Raw genomic sequence first — 26,459 nt, 5'->3', positions numbered from 1 at the left:
GAAACCTCTCTTCAAAATGCTGCAGAGCCAACATCTGGTTATCACTCAGTACTTCTGGTTAGGAAATATCTTTATTTATCCGGCAGCACTTTATAGAAGTAGTGAAGTATTGGGAATCGTACAACATCCCGCATACCCGTGTGGAATGGTCACAGCTGTGCTTCCTCATTCCACATAAATATGGCCTGGAGACACATCTCCATAGAAGCACAACAAACGATCATCGCGCACACCCAGATGGACCATCTCATCCCAGGACACAGAGGCGTGGGCTGCTGTGACACTCTTTCCCCCTCACTGCTCCGAAAGCAGCAGAACTTCAGCCAGCACAGCAAAGACCCCATAGGAACGGCCCGCTCATGCCAGGCGCCCCTCCCCACTCCCCAACCCTGATCTCTACCTGCCAACGCGGATATTTACCCAGACCCCCCCTGGTGTGCTGGCTGGACCCTCAAGAAGAGAACCTGTCAGCATGGTTCAGAGCACCTCAGAGATTTTCAACTGTCTCAACATCTCACAGCCCCTGACTTGGTGCAGCCAGTGTTTCAAGTCTCTGTCTTGGCTGACCCAAAGTAACTGTTCTATTGAAGCTGTCACTCTCTGAAGGGTTGGGAAGGAGAGGCCCTGGCATTTACGAATACACCCTGCAATGTAACAGGATTCGTAGAGATGGCAGTTTTCTGAATATGTGGGCCTTTAAATGATGTAGGGTCTTAGAAAAGTCCATTTTGTACAGTGCATGTGATCAGAAACTCCTAACATCAAGCTTCCCTCGTGCAAGCCAGCATTTGCTCTTTTCCTTTAGAAGATCTTCAGGCTGCCTGCCGGGCTGTTCTGGCCGCACTGACAGAGCCCGCCTGCCGAGTTCTCTTATTATTAAACACTGTGGAGCAGGAACCCTGAGCCAAGTGCAGTCAGTCATTCAGTACCACTGGCACGGTGAACTGACCGAGTTATCCTGTGTGTCATGGGACCGAGGTGCACACACAGAAAAATCTGCCTCCCCAATGAATCACAGGAAAGAGAGACCATAACTGGACTGAAAAGTAACTCTCAGACTCAGGCGTGTCCCTGGGTTATATGACTCAGCCTCCATCAGGGACCTGACTGATGGGTAAAAGAGGTCACCCTATGGCTACAGAAACAGCCTATTACCTGGTGTTCATGGCGCTCCTGCCCTGGGTGTTGCACACACAGCCCCCACTTACTGCGGTTTGGAAATGCTCCATGGTCTGGGCTCTCTGGCCCTCCATATCCTCACTGGTTTGCAAGGAGCCCTGGGCCTCAGTGTGCGGGCAGGCGGCTGTCCTCTCTTGACACAGGCCTCTGGCTGATTCTTACAGTCAAGGGCTCGGGCAGCATGATTATAAGGATGGGTCTTCACCAGCTGGCCTGTGCCCGTACTCGGGATGTCTCCTGTTTTGCCTTCTCTCCAGGCATCGCCAGCAGGCCTGCTAGTGGCCCTCCAGGCAGGTGCCACTCTGAGACCTGATAAGTGACACTCGATTCCTCCCAATTCTCACGGCCTCACTGTAAGAGCCCACAGCACTGACCACGTCAGACCGCTGCTCCCCCCAGAACCAGCCACTGACCTTGGGGTTGGTGCGCTGCTGCAGTCGCCTCTCCTCTCTCTCGCGCTGCAGCCGCTCAAACTCTTCTCTGATCTCAGCTGGCGTTCTCCTCCTTTCCACAACCTTTGGGCAGAAGTGAGAGAAGTCAGCTGAGGACCCAGATGGTGAGGAAGACACAATAGAGCCGAGTGTTAACTGTGTCCTGGCGCTCCTCTCCTCTGGGACCATGAGCGCCCTCAGTGAGACCAGGGGACCTTTCTGTCCAACTGTGTGGCCCCCAGTAAAGCCAGGTTCACCTTCACACCTGCTCAGTCCCCAGTCCATGCTCTCCCTCAGCGCTGCAGAGACTGAAGTGATTTTTTTTTGGTCACTTGTCTCCAAGGCTGCAGGAATCTTACTAAGAAAATGTCACCTCAAGTGTCACAGTTTAAATTTTCCAGTGAGCCCACCATAATGCAGGCTAAAAGAGATATTGGCTATATATTGTCGGAGTATAAACAATACTCAGGCACCGATCGGCAGCCCTTGAGGACACACAAGGATGTCAGGCCTGCGAACAGGCAAGGCATCCCACCTCAGCCTTTCTTCAGTTTAGTTCAGCTCAGTTGCTTAGTCGTGTTCGACTCTTTGCGACCCCATGGACTGTAGCACGCCAGGCCCCCCTGTCCATCACCAACTCCTGGAGTTTACTCAAACTCATGTCCATTGAGTTGCTGATGCCATCCAACCATCTCATCCTCTGTCGTCCCCTCCTCCTCCTACCTTCAATCTTTCCTAGCATCAGGTGGCCAAAGTATTAGAGTTTCAGCTTCAGCATCAGTCCTTCCAATGAATATTCAGGACTGATTTCCTTTAGGATGGACTGGTTGGATCTCCTTGCTATCCACATGACTCTCAAGAGTCTTCTCCAACACCACAGTTCAAAAGCATCAATTCTTCGGCCCTCAGCTTTATTTATGGTCCAACTCTCACATCCACACGACTACTGAAAAAACAATAGCCTTGACAAGATTGTTGGCAAAGTAATGTCTCTACTTTTTAATATGCTGTCTAGGTTGGTGATAACTTTTCTTCCAAGGAGCAAGCGTCTTTGAGTTTTATGGCTCCAGCCACCATCTGCTGTGATTTTGGAGCTCCCCCCGCCCCAAATAAAGTCTGTCACTGTTTCCAATGCTTCCCCATCTATCTGCCATGAAGTGATGGGACCAGATGCCATGATCTTAGTTTTCTTAATGTTGAGCTTTAAGCCAACTTTTTCACTCTCCTCTTTCACTTTCATCAAGAAGCTCTTTAGTTCTTCTTCACTTTCTGCCATAAGGGTGTTGTCATCTGCCTATCTGAGGTTACTGATATTTCTCCTGGCAATCTTGATTCCAGCTTGTGCTTCACCCAGCCCAGCGTTTCTCATGATGTACTCTGCATATAAGTTAAATAAGCAGGGTGACAACATACAGCCTTGACGTACTCCTTTCCCAGTTTGGACCAGTCTGTTTGTTGTTCCACGTCCAGTTCTAACTGTTGCTTCCTGACCTCCATACAGATTTCTCAGGAGGCAGGTCAGGTGGTCTAGTATTTCCATCTCTTTAAGAATTTTCCACAGTTTGTTGTAATACACACACTCAAAGGCTTTGGCATAGTCAATAAAGCAGAAATAGATGTTTTTCTGGAACTCTCTTGCTTTTTTGATGATCCAATAGATGTTGGCAATTTGATTTCTGCTTCCTCTGCCTTTTCTAAATCCAGCTTGAACACCAGGAAGTTCACGGTTTACATACTGTTGAAGGCTGGCTTGGAGAATTTTGAGCATTATTTTGTTAGCCTGTGAGATAGGTGCAATTATGCAGTAGTTTGAGCATTCTTTGGCACTGCCTTTCTTTGGGATTGGAATGAAAACTGACCTTTTCCAGTCCTGTGGCTACTGCTGAGTTTTCCAAATTTGCCGGCATATTGAGTGCAGCACTTTCACAACATCATCTTATTAGGATTTGAAACAGCTCCACTGGAATTCCATCACCTCCACTAGTTTTGTTTGTAGTGATGCTTCCTAAGGACCACTTGACTTCACATTTCAGGATGTCTGGCTCTAGGTGAGTGATCACACCATCATGATTATCTGGGTTGTGAAGATCATTTTTGTATAGTTCTTCTGTGTATTCTTGCCACCTCTTCTTAATATCTTCTGCTTCTGTTAGGTCCATACTGTTTCCGTCCTTTATTGTGCTCATCTTTGCATGAAATGTTCTCTTGGTATCTCTAATTTTCTCGAAGAGCTCTCTAGTCTTTCCCATTCTATTGTCTTCCTCTATTTCTTTGCATTGACTGAGGAAGGCTTTCTTATCTCTCCTTGCTATTCTTTGGAACTCTGCATGAATATATCTTTTCTTTTCTCCTTTGCTTTCACTTCTCTTCTTTTCACAGCTATTTGTAAGGCCTCCTCAGACAACCATTTTGCCTTTTTGCATTCTTTTTCTTGGTGATGGTCTTGATCCCTGCCTCCTGTACAATGTCACGAACCTCCGTCTATAGTTTTTCAGGCACTGTCTATCAGATCTAATCCCTTGAATCTATTTCACCGTATAATCATAAGGGATTTGATTTAGGTCATACCCTAATGGTCTAGTGGTTTTCCCTACTGTACAGCTCATCCAAAAGCAAGACACTCTCTGAGATTTCAAACAGGTTGGGAAGGGCCACTGAGTCTTGGGTACCACGCCTGTGAGATAGGAACCTGCACCAAGTGATTCCCAAGGGCCCCAAAATCTACAAGTCCATGAGGGACACTGAGAGTGGGAGCAGGATAGACACCACCAAGGTCATTGGAGGAAAAGGTCAAACAGTCCTGACCCTGTGGTAGTGGGAGAAACACAGGGGAGACTGGAGGGGCTGCTCAGAGAACACCTACAAAGGCAGGTGATGTGAAAGAAAGCTATCTTGGAAATCACAAGTTTTAAAAATCATTCAAAAAATGCCTGCTTATAGCAAAAAATCAAAATGGTACAGAAAAATATGAAGTAAAAAGGTACAGTCCCTCCCCATACTCCTCCTTCTCACAGGCTAACAATTTTTTATGTATCTTCCTAAAAACCTACACATATGTATGAATATATACATTAAAATTACATACACACACATGTATATATGTACATAGATAACACATACACACACACATAATTATATGTACATGTATAATTAATATACAATTAAAATTAAAATATATACATTAAAGTTAATGTATAATTTTAATTATACATTAAAAACAGCCTTTGTGCAACCTGATTTTATTATTTGGCAATCCAGAAAAATAAATACAGGAGCTGGCCTATCCCCCCAAAATTGAGAAATCTGTTCACTACTGCTTTCAGCAAGTAAGCAGAAAAAAATAATGAAAACATTTTCTCCTCTCCCATATAAATTGTTCATTACCAAAAAGGGGCAAGTGTTTCTTTTAAATGGGGTTTTAAAATAAAAACACTATTAAAATAATCTAGGAACTGAAAGTCCAAATGGCACAGCAACGATTGCTTGGTGACCTCACAAAAACGTCCTCGGTGACATTGAACTGATGCAGCTTGCTCACAACTCTAGTGCTTAAAAACACTCAGCCTTGCCCATCTTTTCTTTTTTTTGTCCAAGCCCCTTGGCTTGTGTCATCTTAGTTCCTGGATCACAGACTGAACCTGGGCCCCGGTCGAAGTATGGAGTCTTAGCCATGGGACTGCCAGGAAGTGCCCACGCACATCTATTTATGGCACTTTCTTTCACTTCCCCAGGGTCACCCCGTCTTGGACTGATAGGGTGCTCCCTCCATGGGGCCCAGAGCAGAACAAGATTTATTTTCAACAATTCCAGCTGTGTGACTTTTGCAAATGACTTTCTCTGCCACACTGTGTGACAGAATGAAGAGGCAAATATTCCAAAGGTGTTAAGTCACTCTGTTTCTAGTCTATTTGACAGAAGTTTTGCAAACAGTTCGTACCTAATCAGAGCTAACTGCAGAGTCAAGCTGGCTGGCCACTCTAGAGCTATAAATACCTTGGCTGGGCATCTCATTCTGACTCCCATGGGGCCCTTCACTATTTTTCACAAAAACCATTTGTTTACTTATTTTATTTTTGATTGGGTCTTCGTGTTGCAGAGAGCAGTGGTTACCCTGCAGCGGTGGTGCACGGGTGCTTCTTGCTCATCATTGCGGTGGCTTCTCTTGTTGTGGAACACACGGGCTCTAGGGCACAGTCTCAGCAGTTGCGGCACACAGCCTCAGTGGCTCCATGGCATGTGGGGCCTTCTCGGACCAGGGATCCAACCTGTGTCTTCTGCATTGGCAGGGAAATTCTTTGCCACTGAGCCACTAGGGACGCCCCTGCCCTTTACTGTTTACATCCTTCTCTACACAGAGAACATCATGGTGGAGAGTGGAAGATGCCTAAGCCAGCTGCAAGTCACTTTTTCTTCCCTTGGGTAACCCTTAGATACACGCGCCCGGAACACAGCATCCAAAAGTGCGTTAAATTGCAAAGTACAGTTGGAAAGATATTTTCAGTGTTTTTCATCAGTGAAGTGTATCACATGCAGCCCACGAGTCTGTACACCTGCACAGTCCACCCTGATCACCTATCAGCTAGGTCTACCCTATGCTAGTCCGATGACTTATCCTGCAGACGAGGGGATGCAGAGACCAGTAGAAGCAGGTGGTGCAGTGAGAGGAGGACAAGGACCCTGGCTTTCCGACACCACCTGAACCTCCTGGAGAACTCAGGTGAGTCACTTCACTAAGCTTCAGCTGCCTCCTATAAATGCTTCTAAACTACAGTGTGTGCATGCTAGGTCACTTCAGTCATGTTCGACTCTTTGCCACCCCAGGGACTGTAGTCCACCAGGCTCCTCTGTCCATGGGACTTTCCTGGCAAGAATACTGGAATAGGTTGCCATTCCCTTCTCCAGGGGATCTTCCTGATCCAGGGATAGAACCCAGGTTTCCTACATCTCCTGCATTGGCAGGTGGGTTCTTTACCACTAGTACCACCTGGGGCATTAAAATCACACAAGGTGCTGTCTGTTCTATGATTCTGGTTAGACAACTTTTCACTCAGGAATAATTTTAGAAAATTATTTAGAACTTTAAATTTTTATTTTTACTTTATTTTACTCTACAATACTGTATTGGTTTTGCCATACATTGACATGAATCTAGAGAAGCTATGAAGATGGTACAGAAAGCTCTCATCTACCCAGCCTCCTTCAAATGTGAACATCTTACATAACCAGGAACAAACACCTGTCAAGTCCAGGATGCCAACATTAGTATAAGGCTATTAACTGAACCCAGATTTCTGGGATTTCACGAGTCTTTCCACTAACATCACAGTTACGTCCTAGGATCCAATTCAGGGTCCAGGATTGCATTTAATCACACGTCTCGTTAGTCTCCTCTGATCTGTGGGAGTTTCTGTCTTCTTTCATGATCTTGACCATATTGTACCTCTTAATACAGGCTGATTTTTAAAAAAAGACGTCTTTTTTAAAAAGACGGCTATGTATTTATTTGGCTGTGCTGGGTCTTTGTTGTGACACGCGAGATCTTCGATCTTCATTGAGGCATGTGTGATCTTTAGCTGAGGCAGGTGGGATCTAGTTCCCAGACCAGGGATTGAACCCGGCCCCTGAATGGGGAGCTCAAAGTCGCAGCCACTGGACCATGAGGCAATTCCCCAGGATAACCTTCTTAGACACTGTAAGGATGATGTCAAATAGGTAGGGAAAAGTGAGATATGGATGAATGGAAAGGACTGCAGATAAAAACCAAAGCATGAAAAAAAAAAAAAAAAAAAAAACCAAAGCATGGATGATCCAGGCCCAAGGCTGCTCCTCTAAATGTAATGGCAGCTGGTCTGTAAGCACCCTCCGGGTGGTATGGTTTCCACAGCACTTCCACAGCTCAGAGCTGGATTTCTGCCATTTGAGAGAAGCAGCCAATTTCATTTTCAACATGGGTATCTGCACAAACACTGCAACTTTAGGGACTCAGGTGGCTGGTGTTATGAGCTGTGAATGGCGGCATCTTATTCTTTTGGAATGCTGCCAGAGGATGATCCACTTTCTTAAAGCTTAAAGACAAAAAGAGAGAGAGAGACAGAAAAGATCCAAACCTATCTAATGCCTGAAAACAGAGCCAATATTTGATGCAACCTATAAAAGCTCAATTTCACCCCCAGCCTCCGCCGGCAGAAAGGGGATGATACCACTGCTGGGACAGGAGTGACCAGCATGTCGGTGGCTACTCTGACATCTTTGGATTAAAAGTGCCCTAGACATTAGGGGCTTTAGCAGTGCCCTCCACCCTCCTGACCACCAGTGAGTTTAGACTAACAGATGTGTGGCAAATGGATACTGGTCGGCGAGTAAAAAGTTCAATAGTCTAAAAACACCAACAGCACCCTGGGGGGAACATAGAGAACCCCTGCACTGAACAAACCACCACCTGCAGAATTCCTCGAGGGAGTGGTGACGCCAGCTCTGTGAACTGCTCTTGAGTTCAGTGAGACTTCCTCTTCACAGTATGAATAGTGGGGTCAATCTTCCTATTACATTAGGCACCGATACATCTCTTGTAAATATGTTATCAGGCGAGGTAACTTCCTGTCTTTTCCTTCTATTGTCAGGGAAGGCTTAGTATTTATTTTTATTTTTGGCCATGCCACATGGCATGAGGGACCTTAGTTCCCTGACTAGGGATTGAATCCGGGCCCCCTGCACTGGAAGTGCAAAATCCTAACCACTGGATCACCAGGGAAGTCCCAGGGAAGGCTTAGTATTAATATCAGTGCAAAAAAAGCCAATTCTGATGGATGAGAACTTGATTCCCTTAAAGTAGTCTACTGAAAAATGAGAAGATAAAAGCTTATCCAGTTACCACCTACGATTGCTTACATACTTCTACATTTTTAATATTATTTTTTAAAATTATTTATTTATTTGGCTGCACCAGGTCTTAGCTGCAGCATTTGAACTCTTAATTGCAGCATGTGGGCTCTAGTTCCCTGAGCAGGTATTGAACCTGGGCCCCCTGCATTGGGAGTGTGGAGTCCTAACCACTGGACCACTGGGAAAGTCTCAGCCTACACGCTCTTACAATCCCTGCAGTGTACGTGGTGCTTCTTTGGCTCTAACGGGGAGATGCTTTGGTCTGGTAATAGGAAACCATGATGTTTTGCTGAGAAGTCACCCTGCTGCTCCACTAACTGGGGACAATGAAAAGCCTAGACTCTGAGGAAGGGATGCGTACCTGAGGCCTGAGGCTTTTCAGTGGCCCCAACTGCTGCTGTGAAGAACTGTAACCAACCCACGTCTTCAAAACCCAAGGGAGCTTTAAACTGGGGCATGAAGTGTGAGGAGAAATTCAGTAAATACAACAGGATTCTATTTTCCTTTTTCGATGAAAAAATTGTAAGCTATTAGATCTAACACTTTGCTACCATGAACTAATGTGACACGATGCACTGCTACTTCCACCGAGCCAAAAGCCAGAAACCAAATGCTCACTGGGAGCTCTTTGGGACTGTGGATGGGTCAAGAGCTAGACACGATACGGAGTGGTGGGGACTGGGGCAAACTGGATGGTACAGTCCAGTCCAAACAGCAAGGGCTCCTCATATCTGGATCAGCTGTTGCCTCAGAGGGGAATTAAGAAACAGTGTTGTCAGATCTTCTGATTTTTCCAGAGAAGATAAGACATTTCTATGTGAAGCTTCCCAAACTTTAAAGTCAGCAACTACAGTTCATTGTGCGGACAACCAAAACATAGCTGCATGTAGAAAATGGCCTGTAGGCTACCACTGTTAGGCAGTGGAGAAACCCTGTTTCGCTTCTCTTCCCGTCTGTATGCAAAGGTCTTTAGAAAGTTTTCATATCAGAATTAGAAGAGACAGGCATACAGGTTTGAGATCAAAAGAACTTCAAAAAACCAACCAACCAACAAAGAACTTCAAGGGAGAGTTTACACATCAGTGAAGAAGTAACTCAACGACAGTTAACACTAACATCTACCAGAATTTCTTGGGCATCAGAACCAAGTTCCTATAATGAAATTACGTAATAACACCTGCATGTTCCTATAGCCAATACAGAGTTTTACAGCTCTCAGATTAATTTCTCTACTTGATCTGCCTATCATTCTTTTTCAGATAGTAACCTGGAAGCGTGAAGCAATCAAGCGGCCGGCCCAAGGCTCTAAGACTGCTTAGGGGCAGAGTGACAGTAGACGGAACCTTCTTTTTTCGGCTGCTCTGGGCCTTCACTGCGGCGCACGGGCTTTCTCTGGCTGTGGTGGGCGGGGCTCCTCACACGGAAACTTCTGGACTTCACTGACTGTTCTCACAAGGCACGGTGGCCCAGGTTATCTACTACATAGACACTGCTATCTATTTCATTTTACTTTCTATAACATCCTAACAGTACAGCTCATTAGAGCTGGAAGGATCATTACAGAGAATGTTATCCAGTAGCTCTCAACTTTTCTCTGCTTCCGTTTTGTTCACATGTACAGCTCTTAATATTACCAAACAATTCCTACATGCAGTTATGACCTCGGTTGGAGTGAGGCACTCAGGACCCTGGAGGGTGGAAGGAAGTGTGTGTGCGGAAGGACGTGTACATGTAGACAGAACTGTACCCTTGCAGACACCCTCTGACCATCACCCCGACCAGCCTGTTCCCTCCCTAGGGTTAAAACTTACTGGACTAGTTCAACCCTGACGGGTTAGGAAACACAGGACAAGTTCGATGACTAATGGTCCCAAGTTCACAGAGCTATAAAGTGGCAAAGCCAAGTGTAAAATTCAGTCCCTTTAACTAAAATATAAGGTGAGAAGGGGACTCTGACATCGTCAGACATCCTCACAGGCCCACAGCAGGTTGCGGGGTTTTGGGGGTGTCATCCTGTAGTTGCTGAGGCGTCCCTTCCTGGGACTCAGGGCACAGAGCTTCTCTTACCTCCCAGCCTTCCATCTCCAGTCCCCTCTTGCCATAGATGTCGTAGATCGCCCTGGTCTGCGGGTCACTGAGCACTGCAAATGAAAAACCCAGCGTGTTTACAAAGCACCGAATCCTCCGCTTAGTGCTGACCACACCAGCAGCAGGCAAGCCCACCTCCCTTTGTCCTTCTCCTTCCAACCACAATCTTCCCAGAGACTCCGCCATTCCTGGTGTGTCTTTCCGTCTACTTGCCTTCCAGATCCAACTAAGAACGTGTTTAAAGGCGGCTCCAGGTGGGAAATATCGCATTTTTCACGTCCAAGCTACTTTGTGAGGGGTGCTGACTCTGTATCACTAAAGGACAGTTGTTTTTAAAAGACTGTCTTAAGTTTCTGTCACAGTCTGTAGAGTACCTTGGCTTGAGACAGCAAATTCCAGTTTCTAATAAAGCCTAATGTAAACCTAAGGACAGGCTCTGACTGGAAAAATCTGTCTTCTTATTTACCCTGTAGAATTTCACTAACTCCTACAACCAACTATGTAAGGTCTTTTTTTTTTTTTCACCTCTCTTCATTTATAAATCATTTAAAAAAGCACAAACACCTGTTACTATGGTGTCAGCCATGTCACCTAAAGTGCATCAGAAAAAGATTGTTCAATAAGAATGAGAGGGACTTTACTGGCAGTCCAGTGGTTAGGACTCCACACTTCTACTGCAGGGGGCCCAAGTTTGATACCTGGTTGGAGAGCTAAGATCCTGCATGCTGCATGGTGTGGAGAAAAAATTAAATAAACAAACATTTTAAAATATTACATTAAAAAAATTAAAAGGGCGGTAGCTAACTGACTGAACATCCGTACAGCTATTTCTACTGGGCCAACTTCTGTTCAATACCTTTGAATCTCCCCACTCTCCCCTACACTGGCCCCTGAGAATTCCCATATATTTTTAGGTCTAATTAAAAAATGATGTAAATGACACTGTGCTGTGCTATGCTTAGTCACTCAGTCGTGTCCAACTCTTTGTGACCCTATGGACTGTAACCTGCCAGGCTCCTCTGTCCTTAGGGATTCTCCAGGCAAGAATACTGAAATGGGTTGCCATGCCCTCCTCCAGGGAATCTTCCCAACCCAGGGACTGAAGCCAGGTCTCCTGCATTGCAAGTGGATTCTTTACCGTCTGAGCCACCAGGGAAGCCCCAAAATACTAGAGTGGGTAGCCTATCCCTTCTCCAGGGGAACTTTCGAACCCCAGAATCGAACTGGGGTCTCCTATACCGCAGCAGATTTTTTACCAGCTGAGCTACCAGGGAAGCCCTGTAAATGTCTCTTGGTTGGTTTAGTCATGTCCGACTCATGTGACCCCATGGACCGTAGCCTGCCAGGCTCCTCTGTCCATGGGATTCTCCAGGCAAGAATACTGGAGTGGGTTGCCCTTTCCTTCTCCAGGGGATCTTCGTGACCCAGGAATCAAACCTGGGTCTCCTGCATTGCAGGCAGATGATTTACCAACTGAGCTATGAGGGAAGCCTGTGTAAATGACTCTATCCACATTCAAATCTAACAGGGAAGAAAGAAATGCTGACTATTGTAAAACCTGGGAACCAAACTTCTTGAGCTGATCTCTAGGATTTAAGAAGGAATTATTTATTCACCACCTCAGTCTCCCTTCAGGCCAAATACTGGGGCCAGGCCTGCTGCTAAACTTGTTCATGAGCACTGGTAGGCTTTTCTGCTAACTCTTCCCCAAATCTCCAAAGCAACACAGTCCAGCTATGAGGGTAATTCAAACAACCAAACACAAGAAAAGGAACAAGCTATATTCAGACCAGACAAATAGCCAAAACAGTTACATCTGGTGAAGACACAGGCTGATTATACACACCGGTGTGCCACAGTCTCAGTTTTACTGGTCATTAAAATCTAACATTTTGGTAAACCTATAGTGAAATACAGCAAAGTGCTTTTATGTCCACAATGAGAAATCTTTATTTCATAAAGAAAATCTAATTTTTGATCTGTTTAATTAAGGAGCAAATCACCAAGTGGCCCTGGAATGAATAACTTACTTTACTTGGCATATATCCTAAGAGTGAGATCACATTTGTTTAACTTTAATTTTAAAAATTGTGGTTATAATATACACAACATAAAACTGATCATTTAAACCATGTATAAGTGCACAATTCACTGGTGTTAAATATATTCACTATGTTGTATAACCATCACTACAATCTACTAGAACTGTCTCATCCTCTCAAACAGAAACTGTACCTATGAGTGATTTTACTATTTCACAAGCAAATATATTATAAATTTTTCTTTCTGAAATATATGAGGTAAGTATAAAAATCTGAATTACTTGATTCTATTTCCTATTATGCTTTTTAACATCATTTTCTTCCTTTTGTTAGAACCTTGCCTTAACTGAATGCTACAGAACCAAGAAAACCACTTTCAGATAGAAAAAATGTTCTCTGTATTTTCTCAAAAGAAAAGAGAGAACAAAGTAAGCTTGTCTGTAGAGATCAGCCTTTCACGTTTAAGAGTTCCCTTTAGAAGAAAACGAGGAAACAATTTAAAACTGGAGTATCCCCCTGCAATTCAGATCCGGGACTATTACTTCACCTGCGGTCTCATTTTCTATTTACTGGACACATATTGATTTCCAAAGCAAAATACTACTCTTTCAAAGGACCCTGTCAGTAAAAAGCACTAAACTAACTGCTTCTTTTATGCACCTCGAAGGACTCTCTTTTTCTATCCTCTACAAATCAAGCCTCTTAAAAATCGAGTGTCTGCTACAAGACACTGTTGTTTCTACACTGGTGCTTCTACAGAGCCAAGCCCCACACTGACCTTCATAAGCCTGGTGAACGAGGTTAAACAGTCGTTCGGCCTGTGATTTGAGCTCTGGGTCTCTGTGCTTGTCGGGGTGGTAAAGCATACACAGTCGCCGGTAGGCCGCTTTCAGCTCTTCGCAAGAGGCCTGCAGGAAGAAAAATCCAATTAGAAGACAATCAATGTGACTTAAATATTATCGTGATCAGAATCAGCCTTGAAATGGGAAGCTATCAGCCACGTTCCAACATGTCTGCTGTCTACATGCAGGATATAATGAAGTTATGCTTTATTACTTCAATAAGGCCTCTTTTTCCAGTTAATAAAGCGATCAACTACGTACATTGAAAGCAACTGTGTTTTGCTGGGAAATGCCGCTATCAGAGAGAATGAAAGCATGTGTCTCCACCCTGGTTCTCTGTGCTCTGAGCAGAAATAAGCATCGTCACAGAGACCTGCTTGCTCTTTAACCCAAGTCATTCAAAGTCGATCGTGCCAAGGTACTCTCAACAGAGACTGTTCAGAAGGGGAGAAGAGCTATAAACCATAAGAAAGAAATGCCATGCATTTACTCGGTCTTCAGACAAAGGAAACTCAGTGAATATTCATCCTTAAAAAGTCAAAGACATAAAATTGTCAAATCAACGCATTTCTATTCAACCGCTAATTCTAAAAGGAGGCACACACAGCAGGCAAAAATGCTTCACTACCTGTAGTAAAAACAAGCCTCCCCACCCACAGCACCCAAAGGCTGAACACATACAACTCTCCAACTCCTTTTTATTTATTTATTGGCTGCCCCAGGTCTTAGTTGTAGCACTGGGAACTTTGATCTTTGTGGTGGCATGTGGGACCTAGTTCCTTGACCAGGAATTGAACCTGGGCCCCCTGCCCTGTGACCTGGGTTCAATTCCTGGGTCAAGAAGATCCCCTGGAGAAGGGAATGGCTACCCACTCCAGTAGTCTTGCCTGGAGAATTCCATGGACAGAGGAGCCTGGCATGGGATCACAAAGAGTTGGACACGACTGAGTGACTAATACTTTCCTTTCCCCTGCACTGGGAGCACAGAGTCTTAGCCACTGGACCACCAAGGAAGTCCCTCTCCAATCTTACAAGTAATCAGTTTGAGGGGAGAAGGTGCCATTAGCAGAGCACAGATGACACACAGCACAAGCGGGCTCTGGGTGTGTTTTAACAACGCAGAAGGGAGGAAGGAGGAGGGCAGACAGAAATCCACTTCGTACTCTGCCTGACTCAGAGCCACCAAGAACTTCTCAGAAAGAGTCTTCATGGAGGCTCTACAAACACCACACCATCTCGCGCACCACCTCTCTGGCTGGGCCCTCAGGTAAGCTCTGGGAAAGTACAATGTCTGATTTTACATCAACCTCAGGGAACTGTTTAGTCTATCAGAGGTGATACCAAATGGCAGCTTTGTCAGATTTGTTTTTAATTGGAATATAATTGCATTACAATGTTGTGTCAGTCTCTGCTATACAGCAACATGAATCAGCTATGTTGTTCTTTGGTTGCTATGTCTTGCTGGACTCTCTTCAACCCCACGTACTGCAGCATGCCAGTTTTCCTCATCCTTCTCTATCTCCCAAAGTTTGCTCATATTCACAACCATTCAGTCGGTGATGCTATCTAACCATCTCATCCTGTGCTCCCCTTCTTCTCTTCCTGCCCTTAATCTTTCCCAGCATCAGCGTCTTTTCCAGTGAGATGGCTCTTCGCATCAGGTGGCCAAAATACTGGAGCTTCAGCTTCAGCACCAGTCCTTCCAAAGAATATTAGGGTTGATTTCCTTTAGGATGGACTGGTCTGATCTCCTTGCAGTCCAAGGGACTCTCCAGAATTTTCTCCAGTACCACAATTTGAAAGCATCAATTCTTTATCGCTCAGCCTTCTTTATGGTCCAGCTCCCATATTCATACATATATACATATGTCCCCTCCCTCTTGAGCCTCCCTCCCACATACACCCCATCCCACCCCTCTCAGCCATCATCGAGGTAAGCTCCCAGTGCTATACAGCAGCTTCCTGCTAGTTATCTATTTAACACACAGTAATGTATATATACGTCAGTGCTTCTCTCCCAATTTGTACCATCCTCATCTCCCCTCCTCCCTTTCCACAAGTCTATTCTCTGTCTGCATCTCTATTCCTGCTCTACAAATAGGTTCATCAGTACCATTTCTCCTAGATTCCATATATATGCAGTAACATATGACATTTTTTTTCCTCTTTCTTAGTTCACTCTGTACGAGTCTCTTAAGCTCATCCACATCTCTACAAATGACTTAATTTTGTTCCTTTCCATGGCTGAGTAATATTCCATTGTATACATCTATCACATCTTCTTTATCCACTCATCTGTTGATGGACATCTAGGTTGTCCAGGTGATTTGTCAAGTAAAGAACATTTTATTTTTGGAGGCAACTCCACCATTTTGGCAACAGAAGCAAATTCTGGGTCACTGACAACATGCCAGAGGGGCCTGAAAAGCCAGCCCTCCAGGTGGAGGATGGGACCAGGTCCACAGTGAGGATGCTGAGGAAGGACGGGAGCTCTGGGCCCCGGACACAGGAAAGCAGTCACAGGGGTGTGACGGATCAAGGCATCAGGGTCACAAGAGAAGACGCCAAACTGCATTTTTCTGTAATTTCCACCATTTTTCAATATCTTCCAATTCTAGGAGTAATGAGTGCTTCTGTTGTTGTTGTTGAGTCGCTAAGTCAAATCCGACTCTTGCAATCCCATGGACTGTACTCGCCAGGCTCCTTTGCCCATGGGATTTTCTAGGCAAGAATACTGGAGTGAGTAGCCATTTCCTTCTCCAGGGGATCTTCCCAACCCAGAGATTGAACTTGCGTCTCCTACATTAGCAGGTAGATTCTTTACCACTGAGCCACCAGGGAAGCCCTTAAGAACAGAGGCTTCAGGCAAATGAGCTTTCTGACCCTTGGCTTTCTCACCTGCTAGAGCAGATGACAACCATGCTCAGGGATGGTGTGGGAATAAAATGAGACAGTGACCACAGTGCTTCTTATGGTACACGGCAACAACCTATTCTCTATAGCTCTTCTAAAGCCTTTTCTCCACACTGTAGACAACAGTACCTCTCTCACACTTATTTTGAGGAGTAAATAGTATGTCTACAAGCTCTTAACAGTGCCTTGCACATGAGAGGAATTTGATCACTATAGCTGTCATTAATGCCACAATTCAGCTTTGATACCCTTTGGGCAGCAGGAATATGGAAACTGGGCTAATTACAGCCCTTGTGGGAAGATAACAGGAGCATTCATTCATGAAGAGGCCCATGTTTGTGAAAATTTACTGAGCTGCATGTCCATGATGTGGACTCTTCTATGCATATGTTCTATTTCAGTAAGAACACAAGACTCCAGGGACTTCCCTGGTGGGCCGGTGGGTAAGACTCTGGGCTTCTACTGCAGGGGGCTTGGGTTTGATCCCTGGTCAAGGAACTAAGAGCCTGCATGCCCTGCCTGCAGTGTGGCCCAAAACAAAACAAGACTCCATGGAAGACAGGGGCCTCAATGCTCCCATCTCTACGGTTCCCCTTTCTTTTTCCCACCATAGGCCTCTTTCTATACTTATGTCAATTAATTATACAACACATTCCTTGCCACACTTACCAAGATGCCACTTGCACCAAGCTTCAATGTTTTAAGCAAATAAAGAACAGCTAACCAGTGGCAAATTCAATGTCTTCTCCAGATAGGTTTACTTATCTGATGATGTAAAAGGGGCTTGTTCCTTCCTGAGGAGCCACAATGAATTAGTCTCTTTTTGCAAATTTTAATTGTTCTTTCCAGCCATCTCACAAAAATTACAAGTGCAGGATTAGACAGATTTGACTGACTTTAGGTTAGACTGCTATTTCCTGGCTGTAAAAAGTAAACTAGAAGACAAGGGTGTAGAGTACCTAGTTTGCAATACCTTCTTTAGTCATATTAATAAATGGCTTAACGTGCTATTGATTAAGTAATAGAAACAAGAAGTTTCATTTTTAATAAATATCACATTCAATAAAAGGTTAGATTGAGCCTTTTATCATAACTGAATAGCTAAGGTCACTGGTTCAATATTTCATAAATGATAAACTCTTTCACTATCATAAAAATACTGATATCAGGACTTCCCTGGCGGTCCAGTGGTTAAGACTCTGTGCTTCCAACGCAGGGGGCATGGGTTCAACCTCTAACTGGAGAACTAAGATGCCACTTGGCATGACCAAAAAAATGAATAAAATAAAAATGCTGATATCATTTCAAAATATGTGATAACATTAAAAATGATACCTCAAATTATGTACTTATTCCTAAAATTGTATATAAAATTAAGTGATGTATCATGCTGTAAGTCTGAAAAGTTTCATCATCTCAATCATCTAGTTATAATTTTAATGGAAAGTAAATCTAATATAAATTCCATCTTTATATATCATAAAATTCATAGTGAAAAGATCCCTAGAGACCTGTAGAGTTTAGTGGTCTGTTAAAACTGTTGGATTAGATGCTGTACAATACAAAAATGCAATAAAGCACAAAAAAGAAATTCAAGACAAACATAGTATAAAGTTAAAATGTCTCTATTTACGCAGATGTCGTCTATGTAGAAAATCATAAAAAGTCTATTAGAAAACCTACTAAGTGATTTTAGCAAGGTCATGGGATACAGGATCAATAAACATCAATTTATTTCTACATAATAAAAACTGAAACTTGGTATCACTGACAAACATGAACTACTTAGGGATGAACTGAACAACTACAAGACCCATACACTGAAAGCTACAATGCACCGCTGACAGAAATGATAGAAGACCAAAAATAACGGCGTGATAAGCTACCTTCATGTATCAGAAGATTCAGTATCATTCAGATGTCAAACTTCCCCAAGCAGCCTACAGATTCAATGCAATCCAATCAGAATTCCAGTAGGCTTTTTTTTTTTTTGGTAGAAACTGACAAGACAGTTCTAAAATTTATATGGAAAAACAATATGGAGCAAGAAGAAATTTTACTTTCCAGTTGTTTTACTAACCAAAGTAACTTTGAGGAAGAACTGGAGGACGCACAATACTGGACTTTCAGACTGCTCTGGTCATCAAGGCAGCGTGCTACCAGTAAAAGAACAGATACACACAAATCAGTGGACCAGAAGTGAGTCCACAAACAGACCCCCATATATGTGGTCAGGTGTGCAAAGCAGAAAAGATACTTTTTCAATAAATGATGACAGAAGAAAGGAATATTCACATGTGGAAAAATGAACCTTGACCTTTACTGTGAGATACTGGACCTGCTTGGTGAAATGAAAGGACACGAGACAGTAACTCAAAGCCATGTGAAGAAATTAGGATCTCAGAAAAGGAAATAAATGGGCAATTATAAAAGCTAGTATTATTATAAAAATGACTTGTAACTCCATATCATGTTTTCTCAATGATTTCAGACACTAACACATTAAAAAAAAAAGATTAATCTAAAAGGTAGTCTTATTCTAACTCCAGCTTATAACTTCACGTTTTGTTTCTACATAATTTAAGAGACTAATGCAGTCTAAAAAATAATCGTTTATTTTTTAGATACACAATATGTAAAAATGTAATTTTATGACATCAATAACTGATAGAGGTAGGACAGAGTTGCAAAATAAAAGTTTTGGTACGTTATTCAAGTTAAACTGGAATAAGTTCAAATTAGAGTATTATAACTTTAGGATGTTAAATGTAATCTAAGGAGTTAAATGTGACCACAAAGGAAACATTTATAGCATATACATGAAAGGATATGAGAGGTGAATTAAAACATTTCACTACAAAAAATCTGTTTAACACAAAAGATAATAATGTGGGACAAGAGACAAAACAAAACAAAACAAAACAAAACAGTGCACAGAAAACAAATAGCAAAAATATTCCTTCTTATAAGTAACTACTTTAAACATCAATAGATTAAATTCTCTAATCAAAGACAAAGACCAGCAGAACAGATAAAAACACATGACCACCTGTATACTACCAGTGAGAGACTCAACTGAGATCCAAAACAAACAGGTAGAGAGTTGAAGGATGCAAAGAGACATTCCTTGCAACCACTGTAGTAACCAAAAGAGGGCAAGGCTATTATTAATACCAGACAATACAGACATGAAATCAGAAAAGGTTATAAAGACACAAAGAAAGACATCCAATCAGTGCAGCAAGAAGATAGAATAACTATAAACTTCAGTTTCAGCATCAGTCCTTTCAGTGAATATTCAGAGTTGGTTTTCTTTAGGATTGAAAGTTTGATCTCCTTGCTGTCCAAGGAGTCTTCTCCAACACCAGTTTGAAGGCATCAATTCTTCAGCAGTCAGCCTTCTTTATGGTCCAACTTTCACATCCATACATGACTACTGGAAAAACCATAGCTTTGACTATATGGACCTTCATCGGCAAAGTGATGTTTTGCTTTTTAATACGCTGTCTAAGTTTGTCATAGTTTTCCTTCCAAGGAACAAGTTTCGTTTAATTTCATGACTGCAGTTGGCATTCACAGTAATTTTGGAGCCTGAGAAAATAAAATTTGTCACTGCTTCCACTTTTCCCCCTTCTGCTGCTGCTGCTGCTAAGTCGCTTCAGTTGGGTCTGACTCTGTGCGACCCCATAGATGGTAGCCACCAGGCTCCCCCGTCCCCGGGATTCTCCAGGCAAAAACACTGGAGTGGGTTCCCATTTCCTTCTCCAATGCATGAAAGTGAAAAGTGAAAGTGAAGTCACTCAGTCATCTCAGACTCTTAGCGACCCCATGGACTACAGCCCCCCAGGCTCCTCCGTCCATGGGATTTTCCAGGCAAGAGTACTGGAGTGGGGTGCCACTGCCTTCTCCTAAATTATTCCTGCTGCTGCTGCTAAGTCGCTTCAGTCGTGTCCGACTCTGTGTGACCCCACAGATGGCAGCCCATCAGGCTCCACCGTCCCTGGGATTTCCCCCTTCTATTTGCCATGAAATCAGACACCATGATCTTCGTTTTTTGAATGTGGAATTTCAAGTCAGCTTTTTTATTCTCCTTTCACCCTCATCAAGAGGCTCTTTAGTTCCTCTTCACTTTCTACCATTAACATACACACTTCTATATGTAAAATAGATAGCTAAAAAGAACCTACTGTAGAGCACAGGGAACTCTATTCAATACTCTGTAATGACCTATATGGGAACAGAATCTAAGAAAAGGGTGAATATGTGTGTATGTATGACTGATCCACTTTGCTGTACAGCAGAAACGGATACAGCACTGTAAACCAACTATGGGCTTCCCTGGTGGCTTAGCGGTGAAGAATCTGCCTGCAATGCAGGAGACTTGCAGCAGATGTGGGTTCCGTCTCTGGGTAAGGAGGAGGAATGTTAACCCACTTCTATATTCTTGCCCAGAAAATCCATTGACAGAGGAGCCTGGCAGGCTACGCTCCGTGGGGTTGCAAAGGAGTCAGACACAACTCAACAACAAACAACAAAAACAACTATACTCTAATAAATATAAATTTAAAAAATAAAAGGAAAAAATGAGAGAAAAAGAAAAGCTACAATCAAAAATGGCAGAAGGAAATCATAAAGATTAGAGCAGAGATAAATGAAATAAAGAACAGATATGCAACAGAAATAAAATGAAAGTTGGTTATTCAGAAAGATTACAAAAACCAACAAACCTTTAGCTAGACTGAAGGCAAAAAAGAGAGAAGACTCCAATGACTATGAAATGAAAGTGGAGCTATTACTATTCATTCTATAGAAATAGAAATTAGTTCATAAAAGAGCACTATGAATAACTGTGCACCAAAAAAAATGAAAACAGATGAAATAGACAAATTACTAGAAATACAAACCCTACCAAGATCAAATCATGATGAAGGAGAAAATCTGCATGGACCTATAACTAATAAAGAGATTCAAAGTGAAAGTCGCTCAGTCATATTCATGGAATTCTCCAGGCCAGAATACTGGAGTGGGTAGCCTTTCCCTTCTCCAGGGGATCTTCCCAACAAAGGGACTGAACCCAGATCCCCCATATTACAGGCAGGTTCTTTACCAGCTGAGCCACAAAGGAAGCCAAGGAGACTGAATTAGTAACCAAAACCTCTTGACAAAGAAGTGCCCTGGACCTGATGGACTCACTGGTGAATTCTTCCAGACATTTAAAGAACTAATAGCAATCTTCAACTATTCCAAAATATTGAAGAGGAGGGGACACTTCCAAACTCATCCTATGAGGCCACTATTACCCTGATGCCAAAGCCAAACAAAGACCCCACACAAAAAGGAAAAAAACCTACAGACCATAATCCTTTATGAACAGTGATGTAAAAATCCTCAACAGTGTACCAGGAGAGTTCAGCAGCATATTAAAAGGATAAACATTACAAGCAAGCAGGATTAATTCTTAGAATGAAATGACAGTTCCACGTATGAAAACTGATCAACACAATACACCATATTCAAAGAAACCCTATACGATCATCTCAATAGATGCAGAAAAAGCACTGACAAAACTCAATACCGTCTCGTGATAAAAACACTCAGCAAACTAGCAACAGAAGGAAACTAAAAGAAACCAAAAGCCATAAAGAGGCTTTTACAAACTGAGGAAGAAAACTCAAAGCTAACATCATATTCAATGGTGAAAGACTGAAAGTGTTTCCCCTCAGTTCAGGAACAAGGGAAAAATGTCTGTTCTTACCACTTCTATTCAACACAGTATTACTGTAGGTCCTAGCCAGAGCAATTAGGTAAGAAAAAGAAATAAAAAATATCCAAATTGGAAAGGAAGAAGTAAAATTATCTGTTTACAGATGGCATAATCATATATAGAAAACTCTATAAAAATTCCACATACACAAAAACCTTGTTAGAACTAACAACTGAGTTCAGCAAAACTGCAAGCTACAAAGCCAACACATAAAAATTAGCTGCATTTCTATACATGAACAATAAACCATCTGAAAGTTCAGTTCAGTTCAGTCGCTCAGTCTTGTCCGACTCTTTGCGACCCCATGAATCGCAGCACGCCAGGCCTCCCTGTTCATCACCATCTCCTGGAGTTCACTCAGACTTATGTCCATCGAGTCCGTGATGCCATCCAGCCATCTTATCCTCCGTCGTCCCTTTCTCCTACTGCCCCCAATCTCTCCCAGAATCAGAGTCTTTTCCAATGAGTCAGCTCTTCACATGAGGTGGCCAAAGTACTGGAGTTTCAGCTTCAGCTTCATTCCCTCCAAAGAAATCACAGGGCTGATCTCCTTCAGAATGGACTGGTTGGATCTCCTTGCAGTCCAAGGGACTCTCAAGAGTCTTCTCCAACACCACAGTTCAAAAGCATCAATTCTTCGGCACTCAGCCTTCTTCACAGTCCAACTCTCACATCCATACATGACCACTGGAAAAACCATAGCCTTGACTAAACGGACCTTAGTCGGCAAAGTAATGTCTCTGCTTTTGAATATGCTATCTAGGTTGGTCATAACTTTTCTTCCAAGGAGTAAGCGTCTTTTAATTTCATGGCTGCAGTCACCATCTGCAGTGATTCTGGAGCCCAAAAAAATAAAGTCTGACACTGTTTCTACTGTTTCCCCATCTATTTCCCATGAAGTGATGGGACCGGATGCCATGATCTTCATTTTCTGAATGTTGAGCTTTAAGCCAACTTTTTCACTCTCCTCTTTCACTTTCATCAAGAGACTTTTTAGCTCCTCTTCACTTTCTGCCATAAGGGTGGTGTCATCTGCATATCTGAGGTTATTGATATTTCTCCCAGCAATCTTGATTCCAGCTTGTGTTTCTTCCAGCCTAGCGTTTCTCATGATGTACTCTGCATATAAGTTAAATAAGCATGGTGACAATATACAGCCTTGATGTACTCCTTTTTCTATATGGAACCAGTCTGTTGTTCCATGTCCAGTTCTAACTGTTGCTTCCTGACCTGCATACAGATTTCTCAAGAGGCAGGTCAGGTGGTCTGGTATTCCCATCTCTTTCAGAATTTTCCACAGTTTATTGTGATCCACACAGTCAAAGGCTTTGGCATAGTCAAGAAAGCAGAAATAGACGTTTTTTTCTGGAACTCTCTTGCTTTTTCCATGATCCAGAGGATGTTGGCAATTTGATCTCTGGTTCCTCTGCCTTTTCTAAAACCAGCTTGAACATCAGGGAGTTCACGGTTCACGTATTGCTGAAGTCTGGCTTGGAGAATTTTGAGCATTACTTTACTAGCGTGTGAGATGAGTGCAATTGTGCGGTAGTTTGAGCATTCTTTGGCGTTGCCTTTCTTTGGGATTGGAATGAAAACTGACCTTTTCCAGTCCTGTGGCCACTGCTGAGTTTTCCAAATTTGTTGGCATATTGAGTGCAACAGTTTCACAGCATCATCTTTCAGGATTTGAAATAGCTCAACTGGAATTCCACCACCTCTACTAGCTTTGTTCGTAGTGATGCTTTCTAAGGCCCACTTGACTTCACATTCCAGGATGTCTGGCTCTAGATAGTGATCACATCATCATGATTATCTGGGTCATGAAGATCTTTTTTGTACAGTTCTTCTGTGTATTCTTGCCACCTCCTCTTAATATCTTCTGTTTCTGTTAAGTCCATACCATTTCTGTCCTTTATTCAGCCCATCTTTGCATGAAATGTTCCCTTGGTATCTCTAATTTTCTTGAAGAGATCTCTAGTCTTTCCCATTCTGTTGTTTTCCTCTATTTCTTTGCATTGATCACTGAAGAAGGCTTTCTTATCTCTTCCTGCTATTCTTTGGAACTCTGCATTCAGATGCCTATATCTTTCCTTTTCTCCTTTGCTTTTTGCCTCTCTTCTTTTCATAGCTGTTTGTAAGGCCTCCCCAGACAGCCATTTTGCTTTTTTGCATTTATTTTCCATGGGAATGGTCTTGATCCCTGTCTCCTGTACAATGTCACGAACCTCATTCCATAGTTCATCAGGCACTCTATCTATCAGATCTAGGCCCTTAAATCTATTTCTCACTTCCACTGTATAATCCTAAGGGATTTGATTTAGGTCATACCTGAATGGTCTAGAGGTTTTCCCTACATTCTTCAATATCAGTCTGAATTTGGTAATAAGGAGTTAATGATCTGAGCCACAGTCAGCTCCTGGTCTTGTTTTTGTAGAAAACAGGTCCATTTACAATAGCATAAAAAACAAACAAACAAACAAAACTTAGACATATAGACCAACAGAGCAGAACAGAGAGCCCAGAAGTAAACTCTCAAGCAATCAAATTATTTTTGACAAGCATGCCAAGACTACTCAACTGGGAAGCGGTAGGCTTGTCAACAAATGGTACCAGGATAACCGAATATCCACATGAAAAGAGTGAAGACCATTACCTAACACCATATACAAAAATTAATGCAACTGGTTTTTGTATGTTGACTTTGTATCCTACAATTTTTGCTAATCCACTCAAACTTGATTAAAGATTTAAACATAAGAGCTGAAACTTTAAAACTCTTAGAAGAAAACAGACCAAAAGCTTCAAGACATTGGATTTGGTGACAACTTCTCAGATGTAACACCAAAGATACAGGCAACAAAAGAAAGCAAAGAGAGATAAATTGGACTTCATCAAAATTATGAACTTTCGTAAATCAAAGAATACTATCAAGAAAGTAGAAAAACAATCTGAAGAATGGGAGAAAATAGTTGTAGATAGTATATATGATGAGAGATTAAAAACTAGCATATATAAAGAATTCCTAAAACTCAACAAAAACAATCTGATTCAAATATGACAAAGGACTTAATACATCAAAGAAGATATATTAATGGCTAAAAGCATACGAAAAGATGCTCAATATCACTAACCACTAGGGAAAAACAAGTCAAAGCCACAATGAGACATCACTCCAACCCATTAGGCTGGCTACTATTCAAAACAAAACAAAAACAGGAAAAGAATAAGTGTTGGCAAAGATGCAGAGAAACTGGAACCCATGTGCAGTGCTAGGGGGAATGTAAAATGGTAGAGCTTTTATGGCAGTTCCTCAAAAAAATTAAAAACAGATTTACCATACAATCCAGAAATTCCACTTCTGGGTAAATACCCAAAAGAACCGAAAGCAGGGTTCTGAACAGACATCTGTACACTTATATTCAGAGCAGCATTATTAACAACGGCTAAAACATGGAGTGCAGCCATGAAATTAAAAGACACTTACTCCTTGGAAGAAAAGTTATGATCAACCTAGATAGCATGTTCAAAAGCAGAGACATTACTTTGCCGACTAAAGTCCATCAGTCAAGGCTATGGTTTTTCCAGTAGTCATGTATGGATGTGAGAGTTGGACTGTGAAGAAGGCTGAACGCCGAAGAATTGATGCTTTTGAACTGTGGTATTGGAGAAGACTCTTGAGAGCCCCTTGGACTGCAAGGAGGTCCAGTCAGTCCACTCTGAAGGAGATCAACCCTGGGATTTCTTTGGAAGGAATGATGCTAAGGGTGAAGCTCCAGTACTTTGGCCACCTCATGTGAAGAGCTGACTCATTGGAAAAGACTTTGATGCTGGGAGGGATTGGGGGCAGGAGAAGGGGATGACAGAGGATGAGATGGCTGGATGGCATCACTGACTCGATGGACGTGAGTGTGAGTGAACTCCGGGAGTTGGTGATGGACAGGGAGGCCTGGTGTGCTGTGATTCATGGGGTTGCAAAGAGTCGGACACGACTGAGTGACTGAACTGAACTGAAAACATGGAAGCAGCCCAATGCTCATCAACAGATAAATTGATAAGCAAAATGTGGCATATAAAGACAATGGATACTATTCAGTCTTAAAAAGGCAGGAAATCCTGACATGTGCTGTAATAAGGATGAACCTTGAGAACATTGTGCTAAGTGAAATAAACGAGTCACAGAAAGAGAAATATTGTACACGTTTACTTATGTAAGGTACCTAGAAGTAGTCAAAATCATAGACATACAGTAGAATGGTGGCAGCCAGAGGCTGGTGGAAGGGGAGGTAAGGAGTCACTGTTTAATAGGGATAGAGTTTGA

At 42.7% G+C, this 26,459-nt stretch overlaps 1 protein-coding gene across 1 annotated transcript in view; it reads right to left on the bottom strand.

Moving 5' to 3' along the window:
• Nucleotides 1-26,459, bottom strand: part of DNAJC11 (DnaJ heat shock protein family (Hsp40) member C11) — a 69,137-nt gene that overhangs the window by 30,181 nt on the left and 12,497 nt on the right. The window contains exons 2-4 of the mRNA XM_005690742.3: nucleotides 13,401-13,530; nucleotides 10,560-10,633; nucleotides 1,593-1,694 (exon numbers count right to left, since the gene is read on the bottom strand). Coding sequence (XP_005690799.1) covers nucleotides 1,593-1,694; nucleotides 10,560-10,633; nucleotides 13,401-13,530 — 306 coding nt within the window. The remainder of the gene's footprint in view (nucleotides 1-1,592; nucleotides 1,695-10,559; nucleotides 10,634-13,400; nucleotides 13,531-26,459) is intronic.

This window comes from Capra hircus, chromosome 16, assembly GCF_001704415.2.
Source record: "Capra hircus breed San Clemente chromosome 16, ASM170441v1, whole genome shotgun sequence".
In the NCBI taxonomy this organism is placed as follows: Eukaryota; Metazoa; Chordata; class Mammalia; order Artiodactyla; family Bovidae; genus Capra; species Capra hircus.
The sequence above is the reverse complement of the archived record's forward strand: the minus strand, read 5'-3'. Positions and strand labels throughout refer to the sequence as shown.